The 20,522-nt window shown below is 45.6% G+C and overlaps 1 protein-coding gene and 1 pseudogene across 2 annotated transcripts in view; both read right to left on the bottom strand.

Annotated features, from left to right (window-relative positions):
* Nucleotides 1-15,963: 15,963 nt before the first annotated feature.
* Nucleotides 15,964-17,716, bottom strand: LOC309376384 (actin pseudogene; annotated as a pseudogene). Its single transcript has one exon. The product of its transcript is annotated as an actin pseudogene (transcript).
* Nucleotides 17,717-19,713: 1,997 nt separating this feature from the next.
* Nucleotides 19,714-20,522, bottom strand: part of LOC309375796 (actin-1-like) — a 4,766-nt gene continuing 3,957 nt past the window's right edge. The window contains 2 exon segments of the mRNA XM_081921720.1: nucleotides 19,714-19,871; nucleotides 19,873-20,520. Coding sequence (XP_081777846.1) covers nucleotides 19,845-19,871; nucleotides 19,873-20,520 — 675 coding nt within the window. The 3' untranslated portion in view covers nucleotides 19,714-19,844.

The raw sequence follows: 20,522 nt of genomic DNA, 5'->3' as shown, positions 1-20,522 counted from the left end.
TTTCTGAGACAAGGTGAGAACCAAAACACAACCATCCTTCGAAACTCACCCTGATCCAAATTTCGTGATGCAGTTTTCCAACTATGTCCACAGAAATCCACATGCCAGGGTAAAGGGTGTATGTAGAAGCATTGATTTGTGAAAATACAAAAAGGCATTCTGTTAAAAAAAAAAGACAGCTTGCCCAAATGTGTAGACTGGTAAAAACTCCAAGCAAAAATTAATTTTTAAAAAGAGCTTCGCACTTAAATTGTGGATGAGTTTTCAAGAGGATTTTTCTTTTTAAGAAAAATCTACTGTGGAGATGTGAAGAGCTGGATTTAAGATTGGAAGAAGTTCAAATAGAGAGCATGGAAATGGACAGAAACTTCCATTCCCCAAAGCATCTGCTTTGCATGCAAAAGGTCCCGGGTCCAGTCTCCCCACAACCTCATCCTAAACCTCCAGGTCAAGCTAGGAGAGACTCGGGTTTGAAAGCCTGGAGAGCCACTGGCAGTCAAAGTAGACAATACTGTACTTTCAATGCTTTTTGACAATTTTTGTGGATCTTGGCTACGCCCATGTGGTCAGATAAGGCAGTTTCTTGCATTCCTGTTTAACCCACTCTACAGTCTTCTATTGGCTCAGTTTGACAAAGAAGTTGATCTTTTAAGCATAAGATGTATTTATGAAATCCCCCCCTTTAAAAATGATCCAGTTTATTTCAGCTGAACTATCGTCACTTATTTTCGCTCTCCACCCCATCATTTTCTTTCACTATTTTCAAATTATAAATGGTAACACACAGTAAATCTCATGCGCTAAGCTTGACACATGATCCAGACAGTTAACAGCCATGCTCATTTTTGATTACAGTTCATTTAATAATGCAAAGCCCACAAAAATATCATGTTTGCCTTTGTATACACCAAAGTTCAATGTTGAATAAAATTTGTTTTTAAATCAAGACATGCATATCTACTTTTTTCATGGATATAATGTGTTATACCTGGACAGAAGTCATTGAAATCTTACATGTATTTTCTTGGGAATATTACCTATTGAATTAAGTGGAACCTGCTCTCAAACATGCAACTGAGCCAGGCTTTCTTCCTGCCATCCTATGTATAGTTTCTCAAGATTAAATCTCATTGGACTCAATGGGACAAGCAGCACAACTCTGTGTTTACTCCAAAGCAGGTCCCACTGCGTCCAGTGGTGTTTATTTCCTAGCACAGGATGAAGAACCAATTACAGCCCCAAAGACACATTCCTTTCTGTGCATCCTTCAGGGCCACATGCCACTGGCTGGAGGGGCCAGGGCGAAAGTGGGTGGAGCAATGGATGCCTCGGCCCAGTATACCTGAAGGAGCGTCTCCACCCCCATCGTTCTGCCCGGACGCTGAAGTCCAGTGCCGAGGGCCTTCTGGTGGTTCCCTCATTGCGAGAAGCAAAGCTACAGGGAACCAGGCAGAGGGCCTTCTTGGTAGTGGCACCCACTGTGCGGAAGGCCCTCCCATCAGATGTCGAAGACATAAACTACCTAACATTTAGAAGACATCTGAAGGCAGCCCTGTTCAGGGAAGTTTTTAATGTGTGACATTTTAATGTATTATTCATCTTTGTTGGAAGCCGCCCAGAGTGGCTGGGGAGGCCATTATTATTATTATTATTATTATTATTATTATTATTATTATTATTATTATTATTATACCTCTGTACAATAGGCTAGTTCCTACACAAACACATGCTCCTCATCTCCATCCAGGGAAACAAGAGGCATTGACTGGGTGCACACCATACACTGAAAGTGCACACGTCTCCCCAATAATCCTGGGAACTGTAGTTTGGCTAAGTACAGGGAATTATAGCTCTGTGTGGGCTAAACTACCATTTCAAGGATTCTTTCACAGGAGGGTGGGTGCTTTAAAAGGATGGTGTGCTCACAGCCTTTGTCAGAGTTCAAGGACTCATTCGAGCCCTGCCAAACCATTGAAGGAGAGGGTGGAGCTGGGCTAGTTGGGGTGTGTGGTTGGGTGGGGAGAGTTCCAGGGGCCAGAGGGAGGGGCTTGGAGGGTCCTATTTGACCCCCACGCCTGAGGTTCCCCACCCCTGCCCGGGAAAATGAGTTTTCTTTCCGAGCAAGCACACTAAAGAGATGGCTTAGTCTCATAATGTAATGAACCCCTTTTCTTTCGTAATTATCTTAATCATAGCACTGCACATGTTACACAGTAAGAAACCAGGGTCTGCCACCAATTGTACACTTGACAAGAAGTCGCAGCCAGATCCATTTCCTTGATGGCTGGTAACATACCTGCAATTATGTATTAGTCGCTCGCATCTTCTAACGTCAGACATCAATCATCTCAGGAGGGTTTTCTGCAAAAGCCAATGTGTGAAGGGCCCCGGATCGCATTCTCCTATGAACATCTCTTTGAAAGCACATCACATTGGATTCAACGTGAAGGGGAGAGGCTGCAAACCTATGAATCCTTTTTGGCTAGTCTGATCCATTAGAGCATAGGTTTTACATGGGATTATGCAGCATGCCTGTCTCCAAAGCTTGGCCAATACTGCTCTTGCTACAACCATCTTATTTAAGAAAACAAATCCGCTTATTTCTTAGGTGTGTTGTCTTTTGAATTCCCCTATGAGAAAAGGGCAAAACATTTGGGGCTTTGAGTTCAGAAAAGAGATGAGCTGTGTGTGTGTGTGTGTGTGTGTGTGTGTGTGTGTACGTACATGTATAAAGTATCCATGATGTGGTGGATTTTCCTCCACATCTCATATTATTAGAACCCAGGGTCATCCAATTAAGCTAAATGCTAGAAGATTCAGGACAGACAAAACGAAGGACTTCTTCACACAGCACATAGTTTAAATATGGAATTCAGCCCCAAAAGATGTTGTGATAGCTTCACCCTCCATGAATTGTGCCAATTCTGTTTCAGAGCCACCCAATTAGGTGGCTATCGGTGGCTATTAGCCATGTGATAAAAGGTAAAGGGGCCCCTGACCATTAGGTCCAGTCGTGACCGACTCTGGGGTTGTGGCGCTCATCTCGCTTTATTGGCCAAGGGAGCCGGTGTACAGCATATGCTGGTCATGTGGCCAGCATGACTAAGCCGCTTCTGGCAAACCAGAGCAGCACACGGAAACGCCGTTTACCTTCCCGCTGGAGTGGTACCTGTTTATCTACTTGCACTTTGATGTGCTTTTGAACTGCTAGGTTGACAGGAGCAGGGACTGAGCAACAGGAGCTCACCCTGTCGCGGGGATCCGAACCACCGACCTTCTGATCGGCAAGTCCTAGGCTCTGTGGTTTAACCCACAGCGCCACCCACATCCCTAGCCATGTGATAGCTAGGCTTTATTTCCACTATTGCAGTCAGTATGCTTCTGAGCATTAGCTCCTGGGAACTGAAAGTGGGGAGAGCCCTGTTGTGCTCAGGTCCTGCTTTCAGCTTTCCCATAATGGATGCTGGTCTAGATGGGCCTTTGGCCTGATCTAGCAAGCCTCTTCCTGTGTGCTCTGAGCTTGCCCAATAGGCTGCATCCCAGCCACGCAAAAAGCAAGCATCACATCTGTTGCTCCACCCCCTTTTGCCTCCAGCCCCTCCCACCACTGGCTCGTGGCCCACGACAGAATGAGGCCCCAGAGCTGCAGAAGCTTCCCCACCACTGGCCTAAACTGACTGGCCGTAGGTCTTCAAATAGGAGGCTATCTCAGCTGCACCAGGGGAGACAGAACCTAGGGCATTTTTCCTGAAAAACATTGGTCTCCCACTGGCCCTGCGACCCTCTCATTCAGCACTTTTGTGAATGAGCAGCCATTACTCTAATCCCCTTTGTCAACCCTTACACCTGTCTACATGAAGAACCACCAAGGCATCTCAGGCTGAGGACAGGGGGCAAAGGAAGCCTGTGCTCAACAGACCTGGAAGCAAAGGGTGAAAGAATGAAATGTGGGTGCAGATATGCCAGAGGCTTGCTCACCAGAAGGTGCGCAATTCCATCAATCGACCAGTCAAGCCATACACCTCTCTCCTCACCCGTACAGGTTGCCTACCTACCGACAAAACCTTCAGCTTTTTTCTTTTCCCACCAACCCCCTCTCCTGTTTAATCAGCCCAGGTCAATGCTCCTCTTTCTTTGACAACAAATCACTTTTCCAATAGGAAGAGAAGCAATCTACGTCTGGAGGCTCAGGCTGGCTGGCCAGCCAGCCAGGAAAGGGCAGAAACCAGGAACACCCTGAGGCCAAAGACTCTTAGACGTGACCTTAAAGAAGATGCAATCAATCATGTTTGGCTATCAGGAGACCTCAGGGAGGGCTGCCCTGCTCCAGAAAACCCAGGCGGAGGAGGGGGATCCTTTTAATACCTCCCTGCCCCCACCCCCCAGCCATGCCTGATTCCCATCAAGCTGTATCTTCTTCAATGGCTCTAGCTACCGAGTTGATTGAAGGAGGCTGTGGAAACCTGCAGGGCATTTCAGATAGCACTCTCAAAGGCTGAAAGCTCTTGACATGTATCAGTAATCCTTGCCCCTAACTCTGCAAGATAGGTCAGTGTTATTACCCCCATAATGTAGACTGTGCAGCTGAGGCTTAGAGAGAGAGAGAGAGAGCGCTTATTAATGATACCAAATGAACTCAGAGAAGCACTGGAAGCTGCCTCATTATGCCAGGTGAGTCTACTTGTCCATTGTCACCTAGTATTGTCAACTCTGACTGGTAGCAGTACCCCAGGGTCTCAGCCAGATGTCTTTCCCACCTCTTGCTCCTTTGAGAATTATCCCCAAACACCAGTATCCTTTATTTTGTCTCTTTATCATTGGGTTGGACTTAATGTTAGACCTACCCAGAACAGGTCCACTGAAGTTAATGGATATTACTAACTCAGGAGGGAGAAGTCTACTTCAGGTATAACTAATGATACAATACGATAATCTTTATTGTCATTGTCCCATACAGAACAACGAAATGGAACAATCTACATATGGCATTCAAAGTCCAACAAGCCTGCTATTCCAGCTATCCCAACCTGGTTAGCCCCCTAAAAACTCTGATACCCCATTTTAAAATACAATATACTCCCATACAGACTCCTTACAATGTGTTTAAAACCAAAATCGCATTTGGGTAGAAACTGTTTATCAGGCGGCTAGTCCTAGTCTTTATAACCCTGTACCTTCTTCCAGAAAGCAGAAGCTGAAATATCATTTCCAGAGTGTGCACTATCCTGCGCTATCTCTGCAGCTTTCTTATGGCACCTGGAAGCATAGATTTGCTCCAAGGTGGGAAGAGTGCATCCAGTTATTCTCTCTGCAGTCTTTACAACCCTGGACAGCATTGTTTTCCCCCTGACCATGCAGCTGCCAAACCACACACAGAGACCATAAGTTAATACACTCTCCACAGTACAATGGTAAAATGCCATCAACAGGTCCTTTGAGAGATTGTTTTTCCGTAGGATTCTCAGAAAATATAACCTCTGCTGTGCTCTCTTCATCAGGTCTTTCCTGTTTTCTCCCCAGGTTAGGTCATCTCTTAGTGGCTAGAACCCATTTTATTTATATGATAGCTTTCTTTCAGGAGAAAAACCCAAAGAGCCTATATGAGACGCCAAGATGGTCTTATAAACAGACACTGTCCACACCCAGAACTGCTGAGCTTCAGTACAGTAGACTTGTATGCTTGGCAGGACTCCCATTTGGCCCATGAGATTGCTTTGGCAATGCCATGCCCACCTGGCATCAGGTGCTGGGCAGGTAAAGCCACGGTATCAAATTCAAAAGGAAGAATTCAGTACTCTGAGCAGGCTCCAGAATCTTCATTTTCAGCGGTGACTTGAATACAGTGCTTTCTGAATTTGATGCCCTTGTCACCTTTTTCTTATCACCACGGAGGGTGACAAACTCAAAACCCACTTACTTCAAGCAGCAAAAGAAGAGTGTCCTTTTCAACCACAGCTTGAAATTAGAATCACATGATATTAGGTGTTCAGCAGGCGGCCAGCCCCGCCCATCAGTCAAAAGTGGCCCAGACAGGATTGGTCAAATTCTGGATTCATCTCTGACAGTATTCTGTTCACCATCTCTGCTTTATATCATAGCCATAGCACATTAACTCATGATTTCAATTGATACCAAGTTATAAATAAACATGTAGCCTTTCAATTTGCTGATAGTTAAGGGGAAACATTTTAAAACTGCCCTGTTGCATCAGAACAAAGATTCAGAGAGCCTCAGTATCCGGTTCCCAGCACAATGCGCCATAGATGCTTACAAGAACAGCTTAAACCTTACCCAACTGTTTCCTCCTTCCATCAACATTTCATACCCATGAATATATTGCTTTTCTGCTTCCTTGCTTCCCAGGGTCTTTCAAGCTAGGCCAGAGCTCCAAAATTCAGCTCTTAATCTCTACTAGACTAACTAACCTCTTCCCTAACAGAAGTTACACAGCAAACATTCTGAAGGCTTTGTTCCCTGGACAGTCAAAATGCCCACACATTTTACCTCATTGCCGCACCAGCTCAGCTGGCCAGAGGTTTCACAACTCCAGCACCATTTAACAAGATGGTTCAATGCGCAGATTTGCTTGTGTGTTGTACCCCAGGGTCACATGAAAAAGAAGGCATACTATGTATCTGACACGGGCTACACCTAACTGAAGGGTGTGTCAGTGTTTAAAAAAAAGTACCAACTTACTTCTAGGTCTGTTGTAAGGAAGACTCAGTTTCAGGAAAGCTGCTCCATGAACTTGCTTCTGCCCATATCCTGGAGGTCTTTTGGCAACTTCCTCTCCAGAGTGGCTACTTCAGAGTAATGGTTCCTTCCAGAACTTCCAAGGCTCCCTTGTCCACTCCATTCTCCTGAGGAGTAAATCCCCAGATCCTAGAGGCAATCCAATTCTAGCACCAGATTTAGGGCAGTGTGGGTGGTTCCCTCGCACAGAACACTGAGCCAAGAGGGCAAAAAATTGAGCAGCTCTGTAATTGAGAAGATCCATTTGGGAGTGCCAGTCTTCTGCCTCACACAGGGCACCTTATTATGGAAAATTACTGAAGTCCACCCCTGCGAATTCTCTGAGTCGTTTCAGGGATAGTGGGGTATGGGGAGCTCTTCAAAATGAGGACAGGAATGCCTTGCCTCAATGCCTTTGGCAGGCTTAAGTCCAGAACTCACATGGAGACTTATCAGGGAAACTGGATAAACATAGGGTGCTTATATTCCTTCTTTAGCCCCATCCAGCAGAGGACCTGAGGCTCATTCAGCTATTATAGTCTGTCTCTTACCTCTCTCTACTGAGCTTCTCCTCTTTCTTGGCAAGGACTTGAGGCTTTTTCTAAACTCTGTGTCTGTCTCCAAACCCTTCATTATGCCAGAGATGCAGCAGCTGAGCTCCATCTTGCCCATCAGGCAGACAAATGGAAAGTGCCCAGTCATCCTTCTCCCACAGGTGTAGCCTCTTATAATCCCTTGCTGGTGCAAATCAGAGTTCACTTAAAGGGCCAGGTGCTGGCAAAGCACTGGCAAAGTCAATTGGTCCATCTAGCTCAATTTTGTCTCTATGCTGCACTGGCTCTCTAGAATTTTCAGATAGGAGCTTTTGCTAGCCCTTACCTGGAGATGCCAGGGATTGACCCAATGAATTTTTGCATGTGAAGCAGATGTTCTAACCACCGAGCCATGGCCATGCACTTTTGGCATGAAGTACATGCTGGGGAGTCAATAAAGGGAGCTGAATGAGCACCTCACCTTGAAAACTGCCAGTACATATGAAAAGATATTAAGATGGTAATTTGAATAAGTTAAATTTGTTTGAAAGTGGATATTGGAAAACTGCTACAATGAGATTTATGGAAATTCAGTTTGGAGGGCTCTGAGGAAGTCACCTAACAATGATAACTAAATTGGGATTTTAACAGGATACATGTTTGTTTGTCTTTTTAATAATGTAATGTTTTCTTTTATGTTTGTTTAAAATTTGGAAAACCAATAAAAATTTTTGAAAAAAAGAAAACTGCCAGTACATAAATTATAGACTTTTACACTCTACTTCTCTAAGCAGTGAAACATTCCTGGCGCAGCTCAATTAGGATTCATTAATTTTGCACTAGAGAACCCAGATCCTCCAAATGTCCTTATTTTTCCAGGGACAGTCGTGGATTTACAGAAGCCATCCAGGTTTCTGATTTGATCCTGGAATGACCCACTTTTCCTTAGGATGGTCCTATTCTCATCAGAGAAATGTTGGAGGGTGTGGAGCTCTGGAGGAGTTTGTGATGTTTACTTGATTGACCAGGAGCAGAGTATGAGTGAAGACATTCAGGACAGCCTCCTACTACCAAGGTGGCACATCGTCTATTCCACGTTCACCCCAAAATGAGAGACCCTACTCCACTAGGGGTTTTGCTTCTTCCCCTCCCAATCTTGTCTCAAATGCCAAATTACTATTCTCACCCTCCTAATCTTCAACTACATATTCTCCAAGCCCTTGATGGGCATCTCATTCCAATGTACAGAGAGATCGCCAGCAATCAGGACACCACCCTTTAAGGGTTTGGTCCCATTGCTGAAGCGTCCTAACATTTGGAAACACAGTAAGAGAGAAAGAGCTAGTAAAACAAATTGTAGTTCACATGTGGGGAACCTGTGGCACCTCCAGAGGTTGTTGGACTACAACTCCCATCACCCCTGGCCATTAGCTACTAACCCTGGCCATTTAGAGCTCCGTAGGATGAAAGGTGAAATATAAATGGAAGAAAGACGATTGGAAGAATGAGAAGCAGAAATTGACAGATTTGCCTATCCCCAAATACTAGCAGATGAATCTGACTTCCATTATGATTGAGTTGTATGACTGATGCTCACAAACCACCTGAATTCATTTCTTGGTTATTTCCCCCCAACCCCACTTTTATTTTCATAGCCCCACACGATCCCCATTTGCACAAGGGAGGCAAAATCCCCTTGACTGTGCTGCAGTTGCCATTTTGCATCAACTTCATCCTTTTATATTGTCAGAGGAAGCAGGACAAAGAGTTCCATTTCCCCATAGTATAAAGTTAAATAGAGTGAACTGGGAAGTTTCTAAAAAGTAATTGAGTGAGATCAGCCATGCGGCTGTTTTTAAGTGACTTAAATGCAAGCGGCTCTCGTCTTGAGTCGGAAACGGATCTTTACAATATCGGAGGGTAATGTACTGGCTCAGCCACAGTTGTAATCACATCTGAGATGGCATTGGCACATAGGAATGCGTTTTTTAATAAAATTATTATTAGCCTCCTTCCCCTCCCACCTACACCTTTTCAAGGCAACCACCCAGAATGCGAACCCATGAAAAGTCAACATTTTTTTCCAGAGGAAAAAGGTTATTAATCCACGGATTTGTCCCAGAAGGTCTAAAGCAGGTTTTTATTTTCCAGGAGGCCCAAGGTGTCACTCGGAAAGTATATCATCTGCTACATCTTTACTGGCATGGTGTAAAGAAGGCTTGCAGAGGAACAAAAGCTCTACCTAGTTGTGAAGGAGTGTGTGTGTGTGTGTGGGGGGGAGATCAGCAGCTGAACCACCTACTGTTTGTGGAATAAAAAAAAGGAGCCTCTGTTGTTGTTGGGTTTTTAAAAACCCACTTTGTGTAGTATTTGTGGGCAGCCAGCAAAGCGTTTTGGTACACAATTAGTCACAGGGATTTCTCCTACTTGATGCCAGACACCAACAGGAATAACAGGACAGGAACAGGGATTTTCCCCCTCCAAATTGGTGTGCACCCCCCAAAAAAACCCATTTTGAAATCTATTTTGGTATTAAGCCAAGGAAAGGTAACCCTTTGCAGCCTGAGAGCCACATTCCCTTGTGAGAAACCTTCTGGGGGCCACTTGCCACTGGTGGGTGGGACCAGAAGCAAAGTGGGTGGAGCAACAAATGCCAACCTTATCTTTGCACTGTAAATCAGTTTCTCCATATACTGTATTTTTTCATGTATAAGATGCCCCCTATTTTTTGGGACTCCAAATTAAGAAAACACCCCTCAGTACTACCCGTGTATAAGACGAGCCCCAATTTGAAACCTAATTTTTTGGTTAAAAAAGCTAGTCTTATACATGGAAAAATACGGTACTCACACATTCCTCTGTATCCTCCATTCAGGGAGGCAAGAGGCATGGTCAGTGTGCAAGTGCACATCCCAGCCTGCTACTACCACACCTACTATTACTTCTTTCATAGAATCGTAGAATTGGGAGGGACCCTGAGGATCATCAAGTCCAACCCCCCTGCAATGCAGGAATATGCAGCTGTCCCATACGGGGATCGAACCTGCAACCTTGGCGTTATCAGCATCATGCTCTAGCCAACTGAGCTATCCAGTTGTATCATTTCATTACTGCTATTGCTACTGCTAGTAGTAGTACTGTACTAGTGCATGTTGCAGTGTGGAGTGCTCCTATTCATGGTTGGCCGGCTAGATTCTTGCCCCCTTATAGGATACTCCCTGGTTCTTCCCATCACCAGAAATCCATCAGCCATGTGTTCCATAACTGCTGGGCATGCTCAATCATTATCTGCTGCTTTTGGGAGCTCCCCTATCAAGAGCTTTCCCAATATAGAGATATATTTAATGGCAGGCAGTCAAGGGAACCATGCACGGGATGAATTCTTGCCGAGAAGGGACTTTCCCACTCTGCGATATTTGTAATATCAGCAGCTGTGCAATCCCTACAGCAGAAAGATCTGTTTTAGTTTTGCATAATCCGTCCCTGAAAGTGTTGGAAATGTTACAGGCAACACTGATATTAGAGCTTCGATGAAGCACAATGCCAGCTGGAACAGGCTGAGAGCAGGAGAATTCCCACTTGACTGTTAAAACATAAAGAGGGTTAGTCTCCAATGTTCATGGTGTGTGCCATTTGGAGCTACTGGGGCTGGGGGGCTGGGGGAATTTAATGTGCGTGCGCACACGAACACACACACACACACACACACATTTTGACAACGCATTGCTTTCCTGTGACATCAAAAACTGAGGTCAAAACGTTTGCAATAACATAAGGCTTGTTTGGGTTAAGACTTGAACAACCCCAGATCAAACTGATTGCATTATCAGATTGAAACCAAATCTGTTCAAAATATGTCCAGGACTAAAGGTAATAGCAGACAACCACCTGCTTCATATTGTCAGCTTTGGAGAGGCATCCCTGGCTGATGCACCAGGAACTCAGAAAACTGCCTTATGTCAAGTCAGACTAGCTCAGTACTGTCTACCCACAGGTGGGTTGTGAGGCCATCCCAGGAGGGTCACAACAAAGCTTTCGCCGCCATGTTGGACTCCAGCTAAGGCTCACCAAATGAAAGGGGCACTATATGTGGGCTGGCAGGCCCTCCAAGTGTCTCTATTTTCCAGGGACAGCCCTGGATTTACAGAAGCCATCACTGTTTCTGATTTGATCCCAGAATGTCTCACTTTTCCTTGGGAAGTCCCTATTTTCATCAGAGAAATGTCGGAGGGTATGGGCTGGGCCAAAACACATTCTTCTGAGGAGACATTTTCTCAATTTCCACAAGTGGCAAGAGCTTTTTTCTAGCATCTCCCTTCACTGGAATGGGTTTTGGAAGAACAAACAAGCCCAGGTCCCTTGCTAACATTGTGAGTGAGCCTTTCTATAAAAACCTCTGGTTTTCAACAGCTTCCCAGCCTTCAGGTTAAGAACAAGTTTAAAAACCACCTGTTTTCACTTAGAAGTATCGCTGTGCTAACCCTATGCATATTGCCATGTGAATGGCTGTTTTAGGATTAATAAAATGCATTATTAGTGCTGCGAAGTACAAATCAAAACTGAATATGTGAAAACGGGTGTTGCAGACTGGGAGCCAGAGGTGGGTCATAGGTCTATACCAGTTGAACACCAATGGTCTACACCAGGAATCAGAAACCTGTGATGCTTGTTAGACTGCAACTCCTATCTCCCCTGAGCATTGGCCAAGCTGGCTGGGGCTGATGGGAGTCCAAAAACACCTGGAGGGCCACACAAGTCTCTCATCCCTTGTCTATACTGACTGGCAGTCAGTCTCTGCAGTTCCAGACTGGAGAGTTTCCCAGCGCTACCTGGAGACACCAGGGATTGAACCGGAGGCATTCCACATGCATGCAGATGCTCTAACAGTGTGCTATGTCCCTTCATGACATGCTACTAAAAATACTACGGTGCTGCGAGACTCAAAATCATCCCCAAGGATTGGTGGTGGAGAGATGCAAATTATTCTTCTTATGTAGAAATAGCAAATACTGGCTGAACGGCAATAAAATGGGAAATGCATATCAAAGTACTGTAATCAAGTGTGAAGAGATGTATGCTGGGACCATGATGCTCTGCTTCCATAGCCAGAGGCAGGAATGCTTCTGAATACCAGTTGCTGGGAAGCCCTTGCTCTTGTGTTTGGGTGCTGCTTGCAGACGTCCCTCAGGCATCTGGTTGGCCATTGTGAAAACAGGACGCTGGATCAGATGGGCTCTTGGCTCTTCTTATGATCTTACCGGGGTCTGTGCATTGAGTGGCACTACACATTCATTTTCGTCCACTCTCTGCTAGGTAAAGGTAAAGGGACCCCCGACCATTAGGTCCAGTCGTGACTGACTCTAGGGTTGTGGCACTCATCTCGCTTTATTGGCCAAGGGAGCCAGCGTACAGCTTCTGGGTCATGTGGTCAGCATGATTTAGCCACTTCTGGCGAACCAGAGCAGCGCACGGAAATGCCGTTTACCTTCCTGCTGGAGTGGTACCTATTTATCTACTTGCACTTTGACGTGCTTTCGAACTGCTAGGTTGGCAGGAGCAGGGAGCTCACCCCATCGCAGGGATTTGAACTGCCAACCTTCTGAATGGCAAGTCCTAGGCCCTGTGGTTTAACCCACAGCGCCACCCGCGCCCCTCTCTGCTACCAAGGTTTTATTAAGTGGTTACATGTAACTATTAGATACATATATATTTAATTTGGAAACATTTTTGAGCGCCGTCGTCTCTCCTCTCTGCCCCCCGCCCCTGCCACCACACATGCAGCGAGTTAGCTTTCCCGGGACTCATTAGCCTTCCTTTTCCCGCAGATGTGAAAGGGGATACGTCTCAGTTATGCAACGTCAGGTTGCTCTGTAATGAAAGGCGGCAGAGGCATCCAAGAAAAACAATGTTTTGAACTTGGGTGTGTAAAATATTCATATTCAATCATCGTAATTTCTTGAAAAACAACAACCCTTCACACATCTTTCCCTTTGAGGGAATTTTGTTATTCTTTCATTCCCAAAGCAAGGCAAAGGTCCATTGGCAGGAATGAGAGCCAGTGTGGTGTAGGGTTAGGATCTGGGGACACCCAGCCACAGATATGAACAGTTGTTGTTGTTGTTGTTGTTGTTGTTGTTGTTGTTGTTTCAGTCATTAGGGACCCCTGACCATTAGGTCCAGTTGTGGCCGACTCTGGGGTTGCGGCGCTCATCTCACTTTATTGGCCGAGGGAGCCGGCGTACAGTTCTGGGTCATGTGGCCAGCATGACTAAGCCGCTTCTGGCGAACCAGAGCAGCACACGGAAATGCTGTTTACCTTTCTGCCGGAGCGGTACCTATTTTATCTACTTGCACTTTGACGTGCTTCCGAATTGTTAGGTTGGCAGGAGCAGGGACCGAGCAACGGGAGCTCACCCCATCGTGGGGATTTGAACCACTGACCTTCTGATCGGCAAGCCCTAGGCTCTGTGGTTTAACCCACAGTGCCACCCGCATCCCTTACTTACAGTCATACATCGGGATAAATATGCTTCAGGATACATATTTTGGGGTTGCGCTCCACGGTGACCTGGAAGTAACAGAGCATGTTACTTCTGGGTTTCGCCGCTCGCACATGCACAGTCAAAATGACATCACGCGTGTGCGTGGAAGCGGCAAAACGCGACCCGCGCATGTGTAGACGCATCTTACGTTCTGTTCAGCATGCAAACAGGGCTCTGGAATGGATCCCGTTCGAATCCTGAGGTACCACTCTATTATTATTATTATTATTATTATTATTATTATTATTATTATTATACCACCCCATACTCACAGGTCTCACAGTATAAAAACCACAAAATGCCTTGGAGATCAATCACTGTCCTCCAACAACTGCAGCCGTCAAGGTCCTAAATCCAATAGTGTTCATATTGAGGAAACTTTTGGGGGAGGGAGGGGGTAAATTAAAGAAAAGAAAGAAATGGTGGCAGTGATGGCTGGTGCCCTTTGGGTCTAGCTGGCCAGAAAGTGGTGAGGTCCACAGTATGTGGCACCAGAGCCAATGGCAGGCAGAGACAAGTGAATCTGATTTTGTCCTGTCCATTTTGAACCCTTCTGAGTTCTACAAGGAGCGACGCTGAGACTAAGTAGGAGGAAGCTGATGAACTTCCCCACCAGGCTATTTGTTAGCAAGGAGAGCAGACTGGTGGAGAAATGCCCCGTTGGCACTAATGGACCAGCCACCACAGAATGAAGGGGATCTACATTAAAATAGGGGATCAGGTCAATGGCCAATCCTGGCCAGCATCCTGTTCTTGCAGTGGCCAACCAGATGCTTATGGGAAACCCCTAAGCAAGGTGTGAGTGCAGAGAGCATGTTACATCCAAAATTTTGCAGCCAAAACCAAGGCTTCCCTCAACTCCAGTGTCGAGCTCCTCCATTGTGTCAAATTTCCAAGGTGGTGTGTTTTGGATTTGCCTCTGCGTTCGATTACCAGCGCAGGAGTCGAGCCCCGTACGCTCCTGTAAATCCCCTCTCATATGGAAGTCAGTGAGCTGTAAAATATTTAAACTGGCTACAGTTGTACCTCATTTGTTTACACGTTTCCAGCGGGGCTGCTAAAACGTAACACGCCGAAGGAGAACAAAAGGCCGCCGGCCGCTGAATCGGATTTCATAACAGCCCTGGCAAAGGTGCACTGATCAGCTTGGCAAGGCAGCAGCCCCCAAGCTCACCTTGGCCCTCGAGGCCGTACGATGAAGTGTGTCACTGAACCTTCACTTTCCAAATGCTTAATCTCTTCATTCTGAAACTTCACTTTCAGCAGGGATGGGGAACTTTGGCGGGCGGGGAAATGAATGTGGCCCTCCAAACCTCTTAAACTGGCCCCTCAGGTCCATCCCCAGGCCATGTCCCTTATCCAGCCACAATTCCTTTTCCAGACCACACCACACCCTGCTTCTTACCAGTGCTGGGTTACCAAATGGGCAGAGCAGGCACCCACATAATTTTCTTTCAATATTATTTGGATCCGTTGTCACGTGGCCCCTAAGATGTGTGGGGCCCCTAAAGGGTATGGGGCCCATAGGGTGGTGCCTATTCTGCCTATTTGATAACCCAGCACTGGGTGTATGTATATGTGCTAGGGATGTACACAGAAACATCTGGATTTCCCTGTACAAAGAAAAGAAGAGCTCTACCTACTTTTTGCCTCTGGCCCCACCCACCACAGGGATGTGGCCTCCAGAAGCTTGCCAATGAGGGGATATGGCCCTCAGGCTGTAAAGGTTTCTTCATCCTTGCTCTGAATCGACAGGCTGGGCGGGGGGGGGGGGGAGTCGCTCGCATCAGGCACTGCAATACTCTCCAATAATACTATTCAAATCTCTCTCTTTGTGTTTGGGGCAAAGCTCAGCGAAACCCCATTCTGCATTATTGGTTCATTTTATATTCTCTGGATATTTATGGCGAATGGCAAAGAACCAAGGCCCTGTGGGCATACTGTAGAATCTAAGGTGGTTGACTCTCTGGGGTTTAAAAGTCTGGCAAACAAACAATTTTGCTATTCTAGCCATTTTAAATACACTCCCCTCCTCCCCAGCTTATATAAAACAACTTAACAGGGTCGTCAAAAATATACCAAACAAGGGGTCTTTCTTTAAGCAAACACACAAGGGACCTTTTCTTACCATGCTATATAAAACTGCAACACATTGATCCTTTGTGAAAAGTTTTACTAGCCACTCCCCAGCTGTTCCGATTGACTATTTTTCTTTTTGGTTGTTCGTTGTGTGTGTGTGTGTCGTTTTTTTCCCTTCTTTTCTAGTTGGCCATTAATTCATCTCAGAAGCATTTCTTCTGCAATACAGTCGGGCCAACCTCCTTGTACTCCTGCTGGGTCACCCACATGTCTCTAAAAGAAGCCAAGCTGGTAAGCACTGACGCTCCAATCCAAACAGAGTGCATCCTATCTGCGGGTGCTTCCACCTTCGCCGGCATGCCTTTGGGTGCAAGTGCTCGAAGCTCCTTCAGAAGCCGTTCCCTTAGGCCAGAGAAGAGTGTGGACCCACCCGCCATGATCACGTTCCTCCAGATGCTCTGGTGAATGCTCCCATCGCAGTTGGAAATACTGTCCAAGATCATTTGGTGAATTCCTGGTGCTGAAAGTCCTGCATCTGCTGGCTTAAAGAGGGACTCTGGAGCTCTGAAGAGCTGGTCTCCAATTTGGACAGGGTTTCCATCTGGGAGGATATATTTATGAACCAAGGTTTTGCCTTTTTGATAGTCAGGATCTAAAGCTACGTAGCATAGGTTCTCCTTGATGTCCTTCACTATTTCCTTCTCGGCAGAGCTCAAGAAGCTGTGGCCACTCTCTAAGAGAAGCGTCGTCAGGTACCTGGTGATATCCCGGCCGGCAAAATTCATCCTGGAAATGGCATGAAGCAGACAATGGCCTTTGTAGACGGGGACAGTCAGAGTGACGCCATCTCCACTATCTAAGACTAAACCTGTTGTGCGAGCGGAGGCATAGAGGGCCATCAAAGCTTGCAGGCCCACAAACATGGCAGGTACATGGAAGTTCTCAAACATGATCTCTGTCATTTTTTCTCTGTTTGGCACTGGGTTCAGGGGGGCCTCTGTCACCAGCACGGGTCTCTCGTGGGCTCTTATTCTGAGCCCGCGTCTGTAGATGTACCTCCAGATCTTCTCCATGTCATCCCAGGATGTTACTATTCCATGTTCCACAGGGTATTTAAAAGACAAGATACCTCTCTTGGCTTGGGCTTCTTTGCCAACATAAGACTCCCTCTGGACAGGACCAAACATGATCGCTTGTGACTTGGGGTAGCCGACTACTGTAGCAACAAACCGTTCTTGGTGCCTGCTCTCCAGAGAGCCCTGCCTTACATAGCCCAGACCCATTGTCAATAATGACGGCTGGAAGATCTGCCTTTGCGTGGTGAGACATGCCCAAAGATGAAGGGAGCAGGGTTTTTCAACCACTTTACCGTCTTTCTTTGTGGATGGAACACTGGGCCATCAATATTCTAGATCTCTAAGTGTCACAAAAAGGGAACTTTCCCCCTTTCCCGTTCCTCTAGTGGCTTTTTAAATATACAAACATGTTGCATATGCTCCGGGAAACAGATTCTCCTCCAAGAAACTGTAAAGATGGTCTGGATGACAAAGAGCATCAGAAATGGGTGTTCAGAGTTGATGAACAGCTGTTTTTCAATTCCCGTCTCAAGAAGGAAGGTTCAGAGCACCATGGACATGGGGAACCATGGTGTCTCTGCCTCCCAGACAGCCTGGAATATCAGGAAGATTTCTCACAAATGCCCAGTTAAGAATGGAGGCTGAACCATTGTTCTTACCCCTTGTGAAATTCCCACACCAGCTTGGAAAGCTCTCACCAACACAACACAGTTGTTTGCATTCTTGCCTTCACTGTTCAGCCCACATGGAGGTGGTCATTAAGATGACATCAGAAATGCATCGTGATGTCAAAAAGGGGCAGTGAAATGGCACATCAGTGGAAGAGTTATATTTCACCCTACAAAGCAAAGGCATTATAAAGAAAATGTCCTTTTGGGTTGTGTCCAGTGTTCATCCCACTCAGGGTAGACCCACTGAAATCAAAAGCCATGATATGGGTTCATCAATTTCAAGACATTTACTCTGATTAGAACTTAGTTGGCTACTACCAACTTTAAAGGTCAAAACAAACCCATCCTTAAAATCAGTGTGATGATTCAGACTCCTTGTTAGATGTAGCTAACATTTATTTCATTTGTAAATGAAGGGCAAACTGGTTCAATGTTTTCCCAGAGGATATGTATATTATGGTCAGATAAACTTATGGTATTAGGAGTAGGGAACATTTTTGAGCCCCAGGACTTCTGTGCAATCTTTGGGAGGTGATCACATGCAAGAGGTGGGTGGGGCCAGAGTCAAATTGGGAGAGCCACAAATCCAATTTTACCTTTGTACAGGCTACTTTCTACACACAGTCACACATGCCTCTGTCCAGACAATACATTATCAGATCTCAACGACATTTTCCAGCCATTCAAAACACAGGGTGTGAAACAGGACCAATGAAGGGGTGTGGCCTAGTGAGAGTTCTGAAGACAAGAGGTCTGAGAGGCCTAGAGGCTTGGTTTGGCCCTTAGTCTTAAGTTCTCCACACCTAGTACGCCAGTTAAGTCTCATTATAATGATATCATGACTCTTGTCTTTTGAAGCAAAGATACAAAGCTAAGAATGACTCCATTGTAATTAATGGACCTAAGTTGTCCATGTCTATAAAAACCTATCAGTTAAATTGGAGTAGGATTAACATTGGATACAACCCAACTGCACTGTCTCGTTCAGATATAATGGCACATCGGGGATGGAGAATCTGCAGTCTCCAGATGTGGTTGGACTCCAAATCCCCATAGCTCATGACCATGTGCTATGCTAGCTAGGGCTGCTGGTAGATGGAGGGCAACAACATCTGGAGGGTTCACAGGTTCTCCACCGTTGTGCTGCAGTTCAGGGCCACACGCACAAGTCAGTTCTCCTTTCCCAAACATTAATATGGCTGCCTTTTTGAGATATTCAAAGGGCAGAGGAACCCAAACTCTTCCTGGGAGCCGTAGGGAAGAATGATCACTACAGTTCAAGGTCGGATTCCCAGACCACTCAAGGTCTTAGGGGTGGGAGATTCTATCAGTTTTTCATTTCCCCATTCTTTAGTTCAGTTTGACATATTCCCACAACACTTTGCTTTTTAAAAAATGAAGAAGAAAGTTCACCCCAAATGCTCATTTCTGCATGCTTTTCTCCTAATAAATGTTCAAGAGGTGTGGAGGGTGGCAACACGAAAACGGGCCTTTTCAGTGGTGACTCCCTGTTTGTGGAATGCTCGCCCCAAGGAGGCTCACCTGGTTATCCATCATTACACAGCTTTAGGCACCAGACAAATTATCTATGGCTTTCTTGGGTGGGTGGGATGTTTTAATCTATTTTTTTAAAAAAAAGTATTTTCATTTAGATTTCTAACGCCATTTTTAATGTATGTTTGAGTTTATTTTTGCTTAAAATATTGTAAGTTGCCATGGCAAAAAAAAAGACTAATAAATTTAATAAATAATAATAATCATTTGGAAGCAATGTCTTCTAACACAATGCATCTTCACATGCTGTTTCAGTAATATATACATTTTTCTGTATCACATTTTCCTCATATTCTTTTTGCATACCTTTTTGAGTTGGAGAATGCAACACAACAGTCCAAGAAATGAGGATTTCAAAGGGAGAGCTGCATTTTAGTTCACGTATTGGATTCAAGGTGAGCAAATTAGGTAGGTCCACAGCAGAATGTGGACTGAATGAATTTCTACCCCATCCCTGGTAGGACCACGAAGAATCAAGCCATGTTTAAGGCAAGTGGGCAAGGAAATGATTGACACAAAGCTCATGTGACTTGTTAGAACCTGCAAAGGCATTTTTATTTCAACCTCTGAAAGAGGTGAATGCATTGCTTTAAAGTAGCTGTAGCTGTTGATGTTGTTTACAGGTATAGTATGTGATGTAAAATCCCAAGTCCCTCCTTAATAGCACCTTCTCTGGACAACATTTGGTCCTTGGTCCAAACTCTCTATAGTCAGAAGCAGTGACCCACATTTGCTTGAAGCTGCTCAGGGATGTAATGATGGAGGCCCCGATCCATGTTGAGAACCACCGATCTGGGGGTGCTATGACCTTTATGGGAACCCCTTGAGGGACTTGAGCTTCAAGCCCTTTAAAGACCCTCTCGTCTAATCCCGGAAAGAGCGAGGAACCTCCTGAGAGCAACACATTGCTGTAGAGCATGCTGCGGATGGTGGGGTCACATTTTTTGATGCTCTTGGCAATCATTTTGTGGAGGCCTTGCCCACTTCTTTTAATGTTGCTGGGTGTGAAAAGGATCTCTGGAGCTAGGAAGAGAGCGTCACCAATTTTGATCCTGTTGCCATCAGGAAGTTCATACTCCTTTGGGTAGTCCTCAGACCTCTTGTTCTGCTCATGGTGGGCATCCAGGGCTACGAAGCACAACTTCACTTTGATGTCTTCCACAATGTTGTTCCCTTCGGGGAAATTTCTGAAGTATTGCCTGTTTTCCAGAAGCAATTCCCTCAAGTACTCAGTGATGTCTCTGCCGCCAATATCCAACCTGGTGACGGCGTGGGGCAAACAATATCCCTCATAAACTGGCACTGCGTGGGTGACCCCAAAACCGCTGTCCATCA

This window comes from Podarcis melisellensis, assembly GCF_964234715.1.
Source record: "Podarcis melisellensis genome assembly, chromosome: 8".
Lineage (NCBI taxonomy): Eukaryota > Metazoa > Chordata > Lepidosauria > Squamata > Lacertidae > Podarcis > Podarcis melisellensis.
The sequence above is the reverse complement of the archived record's forward strand: the minus strand, read 5'-3'. Positions and strand labels throughout refer to the sequence as shown.